General features: G+C 40.8%; 1 protein-coding gene across 1 annotated transcript; it reads left to right on the forward strand.

Moving 5' to 3' along the window:
• Window positions 1-956: 956 nt before the first annotated feature.
• tnk1 (tyrosine kinase, non-receptor, 1) lies at window positions 957-12,542 on the forward strand. Its single transcript, XM_080903233.1, has 14 exons — window positions 957-1,265; window positions 4,006-4,184; window positions 4,796-4,866; window positions 4,978-5,151; window positions 6,161-6,313; window positions 6,407-6,684; window positions 6,819-6,945; window positions 7,118-7,264; window positions 7,400-7,494; window positions 8,573-8,815; window positions 9,164-9,231; window positions 9,952-10,394; window positions 11,080-11,175; window positions 12,062-12,542. The coding sequence occupies exons 2-14, from the start codon at window positions 4,022-4,024 to the stop codon at window positions 12,197-12,199; spliced, it is 2,196 nt and encodes a 731-aa protein (XP_080759359.1). The 5' UTR covers window positions 957-1,265; window positions 4,006-4,021; the 3' UTR covers window positions 12,200-12,542.
• Window positions 12,543-12,829: the final 287 nt, after the last annotated feature.

The following is a 12,829-nucleotide window of genomic DNA, read 5'->3' on the forward strand; positions in this document are numbered from 1 at the left end:
TTTTTGCCAGGCCTATGGCGCTTTATCATGTATGGATAATTCATCTTGTGATTCTTAATATCCTCAGTATACAGTGACAAAAACTTGGTTGTTTACAAACTCTTTAACAAAAAAGTATATTTATCTTCTTTTCAAGCTATAGTCAATGTCTGATCAAAAGTAATCACATTACAAGCAGTACATGTATTAGTAAGACAACACACATCGAATGAACCAAATTCTGTCACATATGCAAGTTTTGAGAGAATTAAGTTACATACAACATATGTTCAATGTGGAATGATGATTATTATTATAATTATTACAATCAACATCAGCAACTTACACTTTTCTGAAACTTTAAGCAGTTTTAGCTGCCTAATGTTTATCTGCCAATAAATTGACCTACTCTTAAGTGCACATAAGCTAAGTGCACATAAGAAAAGCTATTAGCTTCAAAGCTAACGTTAAAATAAAATGAGCTAATATTTTAACTAAAATAAGACAGACTTTATTTTGCTTTATCAGCTTCACTAAACTGTCGACCCTTATATATTAGTTTTTATTTAGAGATCGTTTTATACAAATAAACTTAATGAAAACAGTTTTAGTTGAGCTCAAACCACTGTAGCAGACAAAATATTACAACTTAAGTCATTTTAATATAGTAGCTATATAATTACATTTTCTGTCTAAAAAATACTTACAAGTGATTTAATATTTATACTTAAACATGAAATCATATTGTTTAGTAAGTATTCATATAGCACGTTTAAATGTGCTATTGATTTATTTCTCTATTAATTTTTTTACAATAAAATTAACTAAAATAAAGAACTTCCCAACGATTGACACATTAATACATTTACATCACTCAGACCACATGGGGTGAAGCCTGACTTGGTTATGCTAACCCTTTCAGGTTTACTCTTGTGTTCAAAGCTCAGGTGAGAGGAGTGACGGAGGGGTGTGGTCTAGTGAGGTAAAGGAAAGAGGTGGGGGAGGAACCCGAAGACTTACAGGTAGATGACTTATCCACTTGTCTCCGGGAAACACAATAATATCGGGCAAACCTGTGAGTAAAAACACCCCGGATCTGTCACATGGTGATTTAAGAAGAGCGGGTTTCGGGCTCAGACAGAAGCTTTGATTTGAAGCGAAGCACCGTCGTCGACGTCGTTACAGGTTTCACCGCAAACATGGAGCACTTGTCTCGAAGCGTCTGTGGCTAAGGGAGAGCCACCAACCGGCGACTAAATCGTTTTAACAAGAACTCAATAATATAAGTAAGTTTGCAGAATTTTTTTTAATTATCATCATTATTATTAAGAAATGTGAAACTGTGTTAAATGCACCTTTTGTAATCGACTGTCATTTCCTTTGTAGAATAATTAAGAACAAATTCTGAGAGTTAATGTCTTTGTTAGAGTACTGTGTAGTTTACTTACATGTTGCTTTTATGCTAGCGTGTTTCACTACATAAAATACGCCACTTTTTAGTAATTTTTTACATTTAATTGGCAGCTGTGTTTTCAATACAGCTACAAAATATATAATCATTGTATTAAAATAGATGCACGCAGCTTACTAATAATTAAACCGCCAAGCTATTTATATGGCAGATCCAGAAAGGCAACTAATATAATGCCACATAAACTACATTATCTTTTTTTCTCGGAGTACTCAGTTATTTGTCTACTTACACACTGTACATATTAGTATGCTAACTAATTACTGCTTTTTTGCCCAGGTAAGTAATTAAATCTCTTAATGGACATACTGTCCTTTTTTCAGAGGCACACCCTGCACCCTTTCAATCACAGATCAGTGTCTGTGGACTATAATATTTCAGTCACGACTAAAAATATGCACTTTCTTTGGAAAGTAATCCTCCTCTGCACTTCCTTGTCAGTTTCATCTTGCTTCATTCTTAAGTTGCTGCAGTGTAAACATATGCACCTGTACTGGATATTTGAAGTTGGGAAGGGGAAAAAAAAGCTGCCTGTGTGATTAAAGGTGGGGGAGTGCTACACGTGACTGTTGAGCCACATTAGGCTAACATAGTTGAACTCCTTGGGTTCACGTGCCATTAGACTGAGAGGAGATTTCAGCAGCTGGGCGACAGGTTAAATATTCATCACTGTGTACACAAAGACAATGTTTACCGGTGTGCATTTTTGTGTGTGTGTGCTTTCATTAATTAACTAATCTGCAGGGAATTGAGTTGATTTGAACTTGCAGTAAGTGCTCATTTAATTGGGAGTTGTCCCTAGAAAATTTAGTGCAAGCCCAGGCTAGTACCCTCTTGCACCCTTTGCATGGCTGTTAGAATGAGGAAAACTAAGTAGTTGCTAAGTCTAGGTGTTTTTTGTTTTGTTTTTTCCTCAGAAGAGCTGACGGAGAATGTTGAAGGCCTTCCCTGTCTCATTCCTGCTCGGCTTAGTTTGGTGATAAGCAAGTGTTTTATGGCGGTACAGTCTTCCAGTGAACTAAACAGCATGGCTCATAAAAGAAGAATTTGCTGACATTTAACATTTCGTTTCTTGTAGTGAGGAAGTTATTCAAATTCACACACTCCTTCTGTTTCACTCACAAAGATCTTCAAAACTATCAGCACTAACGACGGTAAATTTGAACTAAATATGACCAGAGTCCTTAAATCAGTCGCAGTCATGCAACTGTTTCAGAGGTATTACAACGCACATTATAACTTCTGCAGTTACATAAATGCTGTGCGAACAGGATCCGGTTAGACTGGTGCCCCTAAACCTCAGACAAGCTAAAGTTTCCAACTGTGTTTTTCACAGAGCACCAGGATCGTTGCCTATGAGGTTCAAAATTAGTCACGCACAAGCATCGACTCGTCTTTTTATGAGGTCCAATTTTGAAGGCTAGACTGGATGTGACTAAGAAACTGAGGGACAAAGCGGCAAGGTGGCAACATGTGCATCAAAAGTCAGCCCCAGATTAAAGTAGACATGAAAGACTACATGTATAAAGGCTCATTTACACCATGGAGCCCTGCTTTCGAGAATGTTACAGATCCGACTCTGTCTGTGAAGCTGGATTTAAGAAATAAATGTTGAAAATGGAAGTTTTTAGAGCATGTGTAACGCCATCTAGTTTAAGTAGAGAACGTGACATCACTGGGTTGGTTGCTGCTAATATTTTACATGAGCTAACTAGTGAACAGTAACTAATAAAAAGCAGTTAAAAGGGTCATTTCTGTGCTGCTCCTGGCTGAAGCAAAGAGTTTTTTTGTTAAAAAAGCAAGGATAGGCTGTTCACATTCACTCTCTGTCTCTAAAGCAGTAAATGGTTCTTCAGTGTTTGCTAGCTGCACTCAAACAGGAAATCCACCTGTTAGCTGTAATGTTTGGGTTTGTAAACCACTTTGTAAATGACGAGTGTGGAGGAGAGCCTGTTTGAGGCAGGTGCACTGGTGGTTCAGCAGACTGTCGAGCTAGAGTCCGATACAGATACTTTTTCGTCGTTGTGTCAGGTGTACTGAGCGGTCCAATCAGGAAGATGTGACCAGCAGTGTTTTATGCAGTAATGTAGTCTTTCTTTTCCCGAGCACATCTAAACAACTTACAACATAACAGCTTACTACATGCAAATGTTGAAGACCATTCCACGTCAGCTTCACTCTTCAGACTCAAAAGCCATGTCCATCTTTTAGATACAGACCTTGGTCGCAAGTATTTATTTCTTTTTCTTTATTTATGCAACGTCATGCTGGTATGTGTTTGCGGTACCTTTGTTTCATTTTCACTTATCTGCGTCTTCCATTATGTTTTACCCTACTATGTCTCATTATGACATGATTTGTGTATCTGACGAAGTGTGAGCCATATGCAAAAATAATTTTATATATATATATATATATATATATATTTCTTTTTTTTTTTTTTTAATTGGTGTGATATCATCTACTAAAACAAAATTAGATTTTCCAGGAGAAAGGAAAAACAGGCCAGAAATTCTCTCCACTGTCTTATAACCTCTGACCTATAACCCCAACAGGAAGGTCAGCCAGGTCATGGTGATGGACCAGGACACTCAATGGCTATACCAACTCCTAGCTGAAGTCCAGCTGGAGAAGTTTTACCTGCGCCTCAGAGATGGCCTCAATATCACTCGCATTGAGCACTTCGGCTACGTCAAAGAGGCCGATCTGGAGCAGATAGGAATCAGCAAACCTGGTGAGCCTGATCATCTTCTCTGATCATTCATCCTGGGTGTAAATAAATAGGAACCGCTCCCCCTGACTGAAAACATTTCCCCTTAGGCTCAGTAATGGAGGTATGGTTAGTCACAAAAGAAAGACGGGCTTTAAGTGGCCCTCAAACAAAAGCATTGTCCCCTGTTTACCTGCAGTAATCAGTGTAGGCCTTATTTATCGATGAATTTAAAACCTGTTTGCATAAAGAGTCTAACACAAAAGAAATCTTTCTCTTAGCCACATCTTCTGGCCTCTCAGACTTCCCCCTAATTTAAAATAATAAGAAATGTTATCTAATGCAAATGAATTCACTTTGTTTGCATGCTTAAGTTAATATGGTTAATAACAGCTAAGATTATTAACATACAAGCGCTACTTAGTTTTCAACATACTGTCACACAGAGCAGCAACTATTGCATAGGTTTATTATCAATTATTTGAAAATTTTACAGTTATTTATTTAGCGTGTACCATTTCAGAAGGGTGTAGAATAAGGAAAGCAACAATTACTTACTGAGAAACTGCTGATTTAAATATATTTCATATACAGTCACAGAAAATGCAAACATGTCTGTATTTTCTTTCTTGCAGGACAAAGAAGACTATGGGACGCTCTAAAACGCTACAAGTCAAGCGTGCGCGTGCGGTCACGGGTGCCGAAGGTCCGAAACACTTCATTTGCATTAGCTTTGTTACGGAGTGTTATGTGTTAACTGTCTTTCTTAAGCCTGATATTCAATTTGTCATTTTTATTGATTTAATGATGCACACAGGTGTTCAGTGGGGAGCCGTTAACCGGAGGTGGTCAAGCACAGGGCCAGGAAGTCGGTGTCCGGGCTCTTCCTTGTCTTATCCAAGACAGTGAGCTGATTCTGGCGGAGAGGCTGGGCTCTGGGTCATTTGGGGTGGTGAAGAGGGGAGAGTGGCATACACCCACTGGAAGAGTGGTGAGAAGCCGTTTTACAGATCTGCTGGACTTTCTCTATAGATGTTGTCAGACCGGAAACTGAAGTCGTGACCAAAACTTTTGGCAGTGGCACAAAGTTTGTCTTTAACAATTAATAATTGTTTTGGCTTTTACAAAGATTCCACAAGTTTTAAAAACTGTTATTGGCAAATGGTTTTGGACAGGACTGTTTACAAAAAGGTGGACATAATCACCATAACATCACTCCAATTCATCCATTGGAATGTAATTGTGTTGTGCAAGGTCTTGCTACCTTGCTAATCAAGCTAGCAAGCTTGGTTAGCAAGGTACATCCACTGGCTAAAGTATAACTCGCATAGTACACTCACAAAAAACTGGAGCACATACTTCTTTAGCAGACTGTTAGTATAATTAATCACATAGCATTCCGTGTTAGTCAGGAAGCTAAATTAAAAGCGCTCCAAAAATGACTCAGTGAAGGTCAAAGTTTGCTCATAGCGGATAGCTATAGCTGCCAGAGTAAACATGTGCTTGTCAGTCAGAGAGGCCATACTCCTCAGTTTAAACCTTAATAATGTATAAATCTGTGAGTTAAAAAAAATCACCCTCTGTGCCACCGTTATAAAGGGAAATAATTGACTGTTTTTGTGTGTGTGTGTGTGGGGGGGGGGGGATCCTTAGAAGAACTGCAGTTTATGGCCCTTGTGTATAAGCTTAACTTTTTTGCCACTTGATTGCACCTTGCAAACCAAACTTGCTAAGGTTAGTTGATAACTTATCCTTCCATCCTTACACCCTAGATATTGTTAGCCATTGCTTAAAAAAACAAGAAAAGAAAGAAAGAAAATACCAGCAGGTGACTTCAGGGTAGCACAGTTTACCTTTCATGTTCTTTTTTTATGATTATACCCTGGAACAGTAGGCGTGTACACACCCTTGCTGCCTCCCTTTGGCTTGTTAAAGTGAGGTGTCGGTCTGTATGCCTGATTAAAACTGAGCATCTGTCTTTATCCCCTTCCTCTCCTCAGTTGGCTGTGGCAGTTAAATCGCTGAGGAGCAGTATGTCGAGGCAGGCGGACACACTGAAAGACTTTCTTCAAGAAGTAACCGTCATGCAATCTTTAGACCACCCCAACATCATACGACTCTATGGTGTGGTGCTCACACAGCCCCTCAAGATGGTAAACTAGAAACAGTTTGTTGATCTATTCAAACTACTGTGTTTTGTAGGAGCCAGATTTCTTTTAAAAATCCTTTTTATTCTTTTTATCTAGGTAACAGAGCTGGCCGCCTTGGGCTCACTTTACGACACCCTGCGTGCACGTCAGTATGAGTTCTCTCTGGTCCGCCTTTGGCTCTTTGCTATGCAGATTGTGTCAGGCATGGAGTACCTGGAGAGCAGGAGATTCATCCACAGGGACCTGGCTGCAAGAAATGTACTGCTGGCATCCAAGGATATGGTGAAGATCGGGGACTTTGGTCTGATGCGAGGCCTGAACCAGGAGAAAGATCACTACATCATGTCGGCACACAGACGGATACCGTTTGCATGGTGGGCAGTTGGGTGAAATTTGAAGCTTGAGTGGGAAATAATTAGAAATCTTGTTAGAGTCACAACAGATTCTCACTAATAACACCAATAACTCTTTCTTTTGCTTCTGGTTTGTCTGCCTCCCTTCTCTCCAGGTGTGCTCCAGAGAGTCTTCGCATCGGCTCTTTCTCCCTTTCCTCAGACGTGTGGATGTTTGGTGTCACTCTCTGGGAAATGTTCACCTATTGTGAAGAGCCTTGGTTTGGTCTGTCGGGCCGGCAGGTAAGCACTTGTCAGAACACTGACGCCATGCTTTTTCTGTATTTGTGTGCATGCCGGCAAGGTATTTGTCATTCATGTTTGGAATGTGTATCACCGCCCTTATGTTGTTTGTTTTTCTGGCATGCTCTATGACTCAGTGTGTTAGCATCACTGACATTCACTCTTCAACTAGATATTATGGCGGGTAGAGCGGGAGGGCGAACGCCTGGAGAAGCCACCTGATTGCCCTCTGGAGCTATACACTGTAATGCGAAAGTGCTGGGCATGCAATCCTGCAGACAGACCCAGCTTTGCCCAGCTCAGCGCGATGGTGGCGGAGGTCTGAAGCTTTTCTTGTCCTTTTCATTTAAAAAAAAATCAAAGAAGAGATTGCTGTTCTTGCCTCATGAATATGCCTGAAAGTCTGCGCACTTTTCTGCACATCACATCAATTCTTTCCTGTCTTCCTCCACAGGCTAAACCCAGAGAGGTGCAAGCAATAAGAGAATTTGCAGAACCCAGAAAGCTCACACTTTTGCCCAACGACCTTGTGACTGTCATCGACCACAGGTGGGTGAGCGAAAGGTGGGTGGGTGGGACGAAAGAGGAGTAAAGGAAAAACTTTAGCTCGCACAATGGACCTTTGTTGAGATGAGACGGGGATTTGAACCAGCCCGCTCTTAAAGAGACATTCCACTCTTGGCGAGTCCTCGAATGCATTTCACTTTGCTGAACAGGTCGAGCAGCTTTGAAACTCGCCTCCCTGTGTTGTTTTTATTTTACGTAACACGTCTGATGGGTCTATTGGTATTACCTGCGTCATGATTAGTCTTTTCTTCCACCAATCTGGTTGAATATAAATCTGAAAAACTTCATGAAGTTTGTTGTTTCCGACACAAAAATCTACAAATAAAGGTATTGTAGTCATGCAGGGAAAGGCCAAAGTTAAATAAGATTATCACACAGCAAGTATTCTCTTCAGAAGTGACTGACAATGCTGGAAGTTAAGCCCACTGATGTAATGTAACTCCTTACGTGATACAGACTGCCGTGACATGGTATCCAGGCAACAATAGTGCTTTTGTAGTATAGTTAAGTTTTATTTATTTATTTGTTTACCACGGGTTTATTGTGACGTCTGCAAACAGAATGAGTAATGGTCCAGTTTCACTTAACCTCACTTTGTTTAGCAAAGCGAGTAGTTAATGTAATCCCATGGAGCGTTTCATATTACATCATTATCAGAATTTATTATATTTTGTTTAATGGAAGCATAATCATTGTGCTAATCATTATACTGTTTTTTCACTGTAAATGACCACCAAGTAAGCTGATTACACATAACTCTCAGCTACTTTAGAGGGAAGCTTTATGTCAGTGGAAGGCCTCATTTAGATTTCTGCAGGGAGCCTGCGATGTAACCTACATAGGTGGCCAAGGTCTTGCCAGCATTATGTGTTAATTACCTCGTGGGCTTGTTTTGGTTTTATGTGCGGTGCCAGCTGATAGAAACAAATAAAATGCTGGGATTTTTTTTTTCTACTGGGACCCCAACTCTCAGTGGAAGTCATTTATTTTACTGACTTCTGTTTGGCATGTAGGAAATTCGTTTCCTTATTAACCAGTTGTTTTCCCTTTCTCCTTGCAGTCTGGAGCTGAGTGAGTGGAGGGGGCAGAACCAGAGGACGTTGGCCATCGGCTGGTTTCCTGCAAGCCTCACTGTCCCATCACTCCCCTCAGCTGCTGCTGCAGCTGCCGCAGTGTCCTCCGGCAGCTCCGGGCCTAACCCTGGTGGCTACATCTCAACCCCAGTAAAGGGCAGTTTGCAACACACCGGGCACGGAGACGTCAACCCTGAGCGCTCCTGGGGAACGCCTGAGAACCCGGACGAGTCAGTGATAACCCTCATTCACTCCTCCCTAACGTTGTTTTTTAAAATATCTTTGAGTCTTTAATAATTTTGGGGTGGTTGCTTCTTCATAATGTGTTGACCAGATACAAAATCAGGTCAACACATCAGGTGAAAAAGAGGTTTCAGTGATAACTCTCAGAGTTATTCTAACTGACAAGTTTTGTGTCCTGGAAAGAAAAAAATGTACATTTTCATCTCAGGTCCCTGAGTCACTGAGTTTTATTGTACAATGATAAGCACAGCACTCAGCTGTTTCCTGTTTTTAGTTAATATACTTTGTAAACTAAAGATGTCAGTCTAATGCGTTTACTGTGGTGACCTGTGCAGAGCTGGTGGCGGCTGGAGGTCAGGACCCAGCAGGGAGAAGGAGGGATCCAATCTGCAGAAAATGGCAGGTAGGAACTAAGAATACATGTGGGTTTAAAATGTAGTGATCAAAACCACCAGGTACAGCTCTGAGAAATACAAAGTCAGCATAAAAAAATAGAATAGACTGTCATTATATTAATATTGCAGGGTTTTTTTCCAAGGCTGAAGGCAAGACTTGATCATTTCATATATATGTTATTATATTTGTACAATTATGCTTTCATTTATTTGCAAATGCAATCTTAACTCTTAAAAGTTTAGACTTTTATAAAGCTTCAAATTCATGTCAGCCAGAAATTGCTCACTTTTGTTTAGCAACTCTTCCCCCTGGTGGCTCAATCAGGAAGCTTGGTAGGAGCTGGAATGCGGAATAACGGTGCTGTGTGGAGTTTGGATACTGCCATTGTGCCTCTGTGGGCTCACTCTGGATACTCCCACTGCTTTCTCCCACAGTCCAAAGAGGACTGTGTTGAATGCATGCATGTTAGATTAACTGGGGATTCTACAGACTGGTGATCTGTGATAGCTGGTAGATGATTGAGCACCACCACAACCCTGAATTCAATTAGCAGTAAAGGAAATGCATGTATGAAGGGAAAATGATTAATGTGTGAACTAATATGTTGGTTTTCTGAAGAGCAATAAGCAGCACTTGCTCTGCTTTTTGTCTTAACTGTCTGACTAGTGTATAAATTTAATCTACTTGATAGTTTTTACACATTAAAAATATTTTTCTTTGTCTTCAGCTATGACTAGGAGCCTGGAGTCAGTCTTGGGTGGACATCGGCCCCGAGCTCATACAGTAGGGGTGTTCAGAGTGGATCAGCACGGAAGACTCCTTCCTCCTGTGATGCCGACTCACAGTGCGGTGATGCAACAGGATCCTCGTCGGCTGAGCGAGGCTAGTATCGCTGCCCCTCCTCGACCGCCACCTCCCAACCTGAAAGCGCTTCGAAAAATCCAAAGGATTAACCAAGGCCAGGGCAGCGCGTTGCCCCAGCAAATGGTTCCCCCTACACAACCCCAGCCTCAGCAGGTTGTTGGGGGTTCCAACCTCGCCAAAATGGCCCAGCTGGCACGCTCTACCCCACAGCTGGATGAGTACTCAGACAGCAGGGAGAGAGATCGGGAGCGAATAAGAGAACGGGAGAAAGGGCCTCAGAACACAAAAGAGGGTCTCATTGCACAGGCAAGTGATGCAATTCCTACAGATCAACATGATTTTTATGCCTTTTATAGTGATAAAACTGAATTTGGATAAAAAGTGAAGGTCAGTAAAACCTGTTCGTGGAAACAAATGCTTACCTGAAAAATGTCGCATGGTATAAAAAAGAAAACATTTTATATTCAAACAAAGCAAAGGTCAACTTCACTGTGACATCATATATTGTGCAAAACTCATTTTCTGGCTATTGTTGAATCATAGACAGTATAAAACATGGGCATAGCTTCTGCTTTTAAAAAAATGTGCAAGTGTCTCAAACCTGCATTATATCTGAAGGCCAACAGATGGCGGTAGCTGTGGTTGCAAAACGAGTTCAAGTCCACATCAGCTTTTTAGCAACCAAGGCTACGTTCACACTGCAGGTCTTAATGCTCAATTCCCATTTTTTTTTGATCAAATATGATTTTTTTTATTTTTTATTTTTTGTCTGCTCGTTCACACTACAAATAAAATGTGACAGCAAACGCGCTCCTGTGTGAACCCTCAAAGCGGCCCGCATGCCACATAAAAGGACAGAAGGACAAATTGCGGCCATATTTCACCAATTAAATTCCTTCAGAGTTTACACTGATGTAAACTACAGCTTGTCTGGTTGGTAGTAATTCCAGTTTTCCTGCTCACTGTCTGCTGTTTTCATTGCTCTGTTCAGATTATGGAGGCGGTACATGGCGTGACCACGGACGAGGTTCATAACGCACTTCAACGAAATGACTGGAACCCAGTACGAGCTGAACAGCAACTAAAGGTCAGACCATCAAATTAAAATAAAAAATTTTAATCGCACTTGCCTGTACCTGTTCTGTGAAGCTAATGATAAAATATGAGCCAAAGGAATCCAGTTTATACATGTAAAATATAAATGGCCATCAAGGGAAGTCAAAACAGTATATGTACGATATAAGAGACAAAGTAATAATGTTAACATATACTGCTTATCCAGCATACACATAAACAGTAACAATAGTCAAAATATGCACATTAATACAGCACAAGTCTTGTTTTGTGCACTTTGTTAGTTGGAGATAAAGGCAGGTGGTATATTTCTAACTCATGATATGAATTTTGCAGAAGGTCCTCGAGTTGAAAGCTCGGGACCATTATTGTTTTAGTTATGGCAATATAAAAAAAAAAAAAAAAAAAAGGTTTTGCAACCACCCTTCCTCATCACATCAGCTTTTTTGGAACCAACATGGTGACAGCGTAAATGCTTATCTCAAGACTACAAAAGAGGAATTCAGAAACAGATTGGTACAATACACGGGTCACAGAAGTAGGTCACTCGTCCCATAGATTTTGTATTATGGCAGCTATTTATCGTCCGGTTTGTGCACTTAATGCTAGGACATCACAGGGCAGCACAGTGGTGAGTTTAATATGTAACCAACAGTAAATCTGTGTCCAGAGTAGCCCTACCAGGAAATCCAGCTGTGCTTTACAGGCTTGTTCATGCATGTTAAAGAAATACTTATTAACTATAAACTTACCATCAAGTATTTAAAGAGAGGAAATCTGCAGTCTGTGTACATGTTATATGCAGCTTACGATAAACTGCTGCTTGTGTTTGTGCTGCTTCCATACCCACAGTGGGTTTTTTGTCCTTCTGAACTTGCTCCTCTTGTTTCTCTCTGCAGATGGAGCAGCTGTACTCGCTGAGCCTCTGCTCCAGAGAGGACTGCGTCAAGATCCTCGCCAAACACCAGTGGAACCTGCAGTTTGCCAGCCGCTATCTAATCCGAGTGACGACCAGCGACAGGCCCGGCCCGCCCTAGAGGGGTTGGCCTCTTACCAGCCCAGACAGAAGAGTCTGAAGAGATTTGAGGCAGCCACTGTGGCTGACTTTTTCCACACCATCGTGGTGTAACAGTGACACACTCCAACACTTGGAGCCCCTCAACTACAGGAGCACATGAAAATAGAAAAATGAAGGCAGACAAAGACAAAACTGACTAATATTTTTGAGAAGCTTAGAAGAAACATGACATGTGATAAAATGACATGATGTGGTGTTATATAGCACTTCTTTTGCACATAGGTTTTCTGTTTTAATACATTTGTACATATTGTAGTAGAAACTTTGTTAAATAAAACTGATCTCTGGTGGCCTGAACACAGGATCTCAGCTCTGTGGCTCTTTAGTTCTCTAAGAGAGGCTCTTACCTTTGTCCTACTGCCTGCTAAGATTGACCCTGTGTACACTGACACGTTACAACTGGTTTAAACAATGTTAGGTGATCATGCATTTAAAAAAAAAAAAAAACTACAAAGCCATGCCTCAGTGTTCCTGAGGGATGGATGGACATGTGCAGACATTTTCTGAAATAATATATATGAACATCTCACATGATCCCAGGAGATGGAGCACTAAGATTTGATATCTAATCTGGGGGCACTTTGGTCGT

The sequence above is a fragment of the Rhamphochromis sp. 'chilingali' genome (assembly GCF_963969265.1).
Source record: "Rhamphochromis sp. 'chilingali' genome assembly, chromosome: 1".
NCBI classification, from domain to species: domain Eukaryota; kingdom Metazoa; phylum Chordata; class Actinopteri; order Cichliformes; family Cichlidae; genus Rhamphochromis; species Rhamphochromis sp. 'chilingali'.

Excerpts from the sequence above, each read along its gene's own strand:
- tnk1 (XM_080903233.1), top strand. The coding sequence starts at position 4,022 with ATGGTGATGGACCAGGACACTCAATGGCTATACCAACTCCTAGCTGAA. Across the intron at positions 6,314-6,406 it reads TCACACAGCCCCTCAAGATG|GTAACAGAGCTGGCCGCCTT; the intron begins GTAAACTAGAAA and ends CTTTTTATCTAG. Across the intron at positions 11,176-12,061 it reads GAGCTGAACAGCAACTAAAG|ATGGAGCAGCTGTACTCGCT; the intron begins GTCAGACCATCA and ends TTCTCTCTGCAG.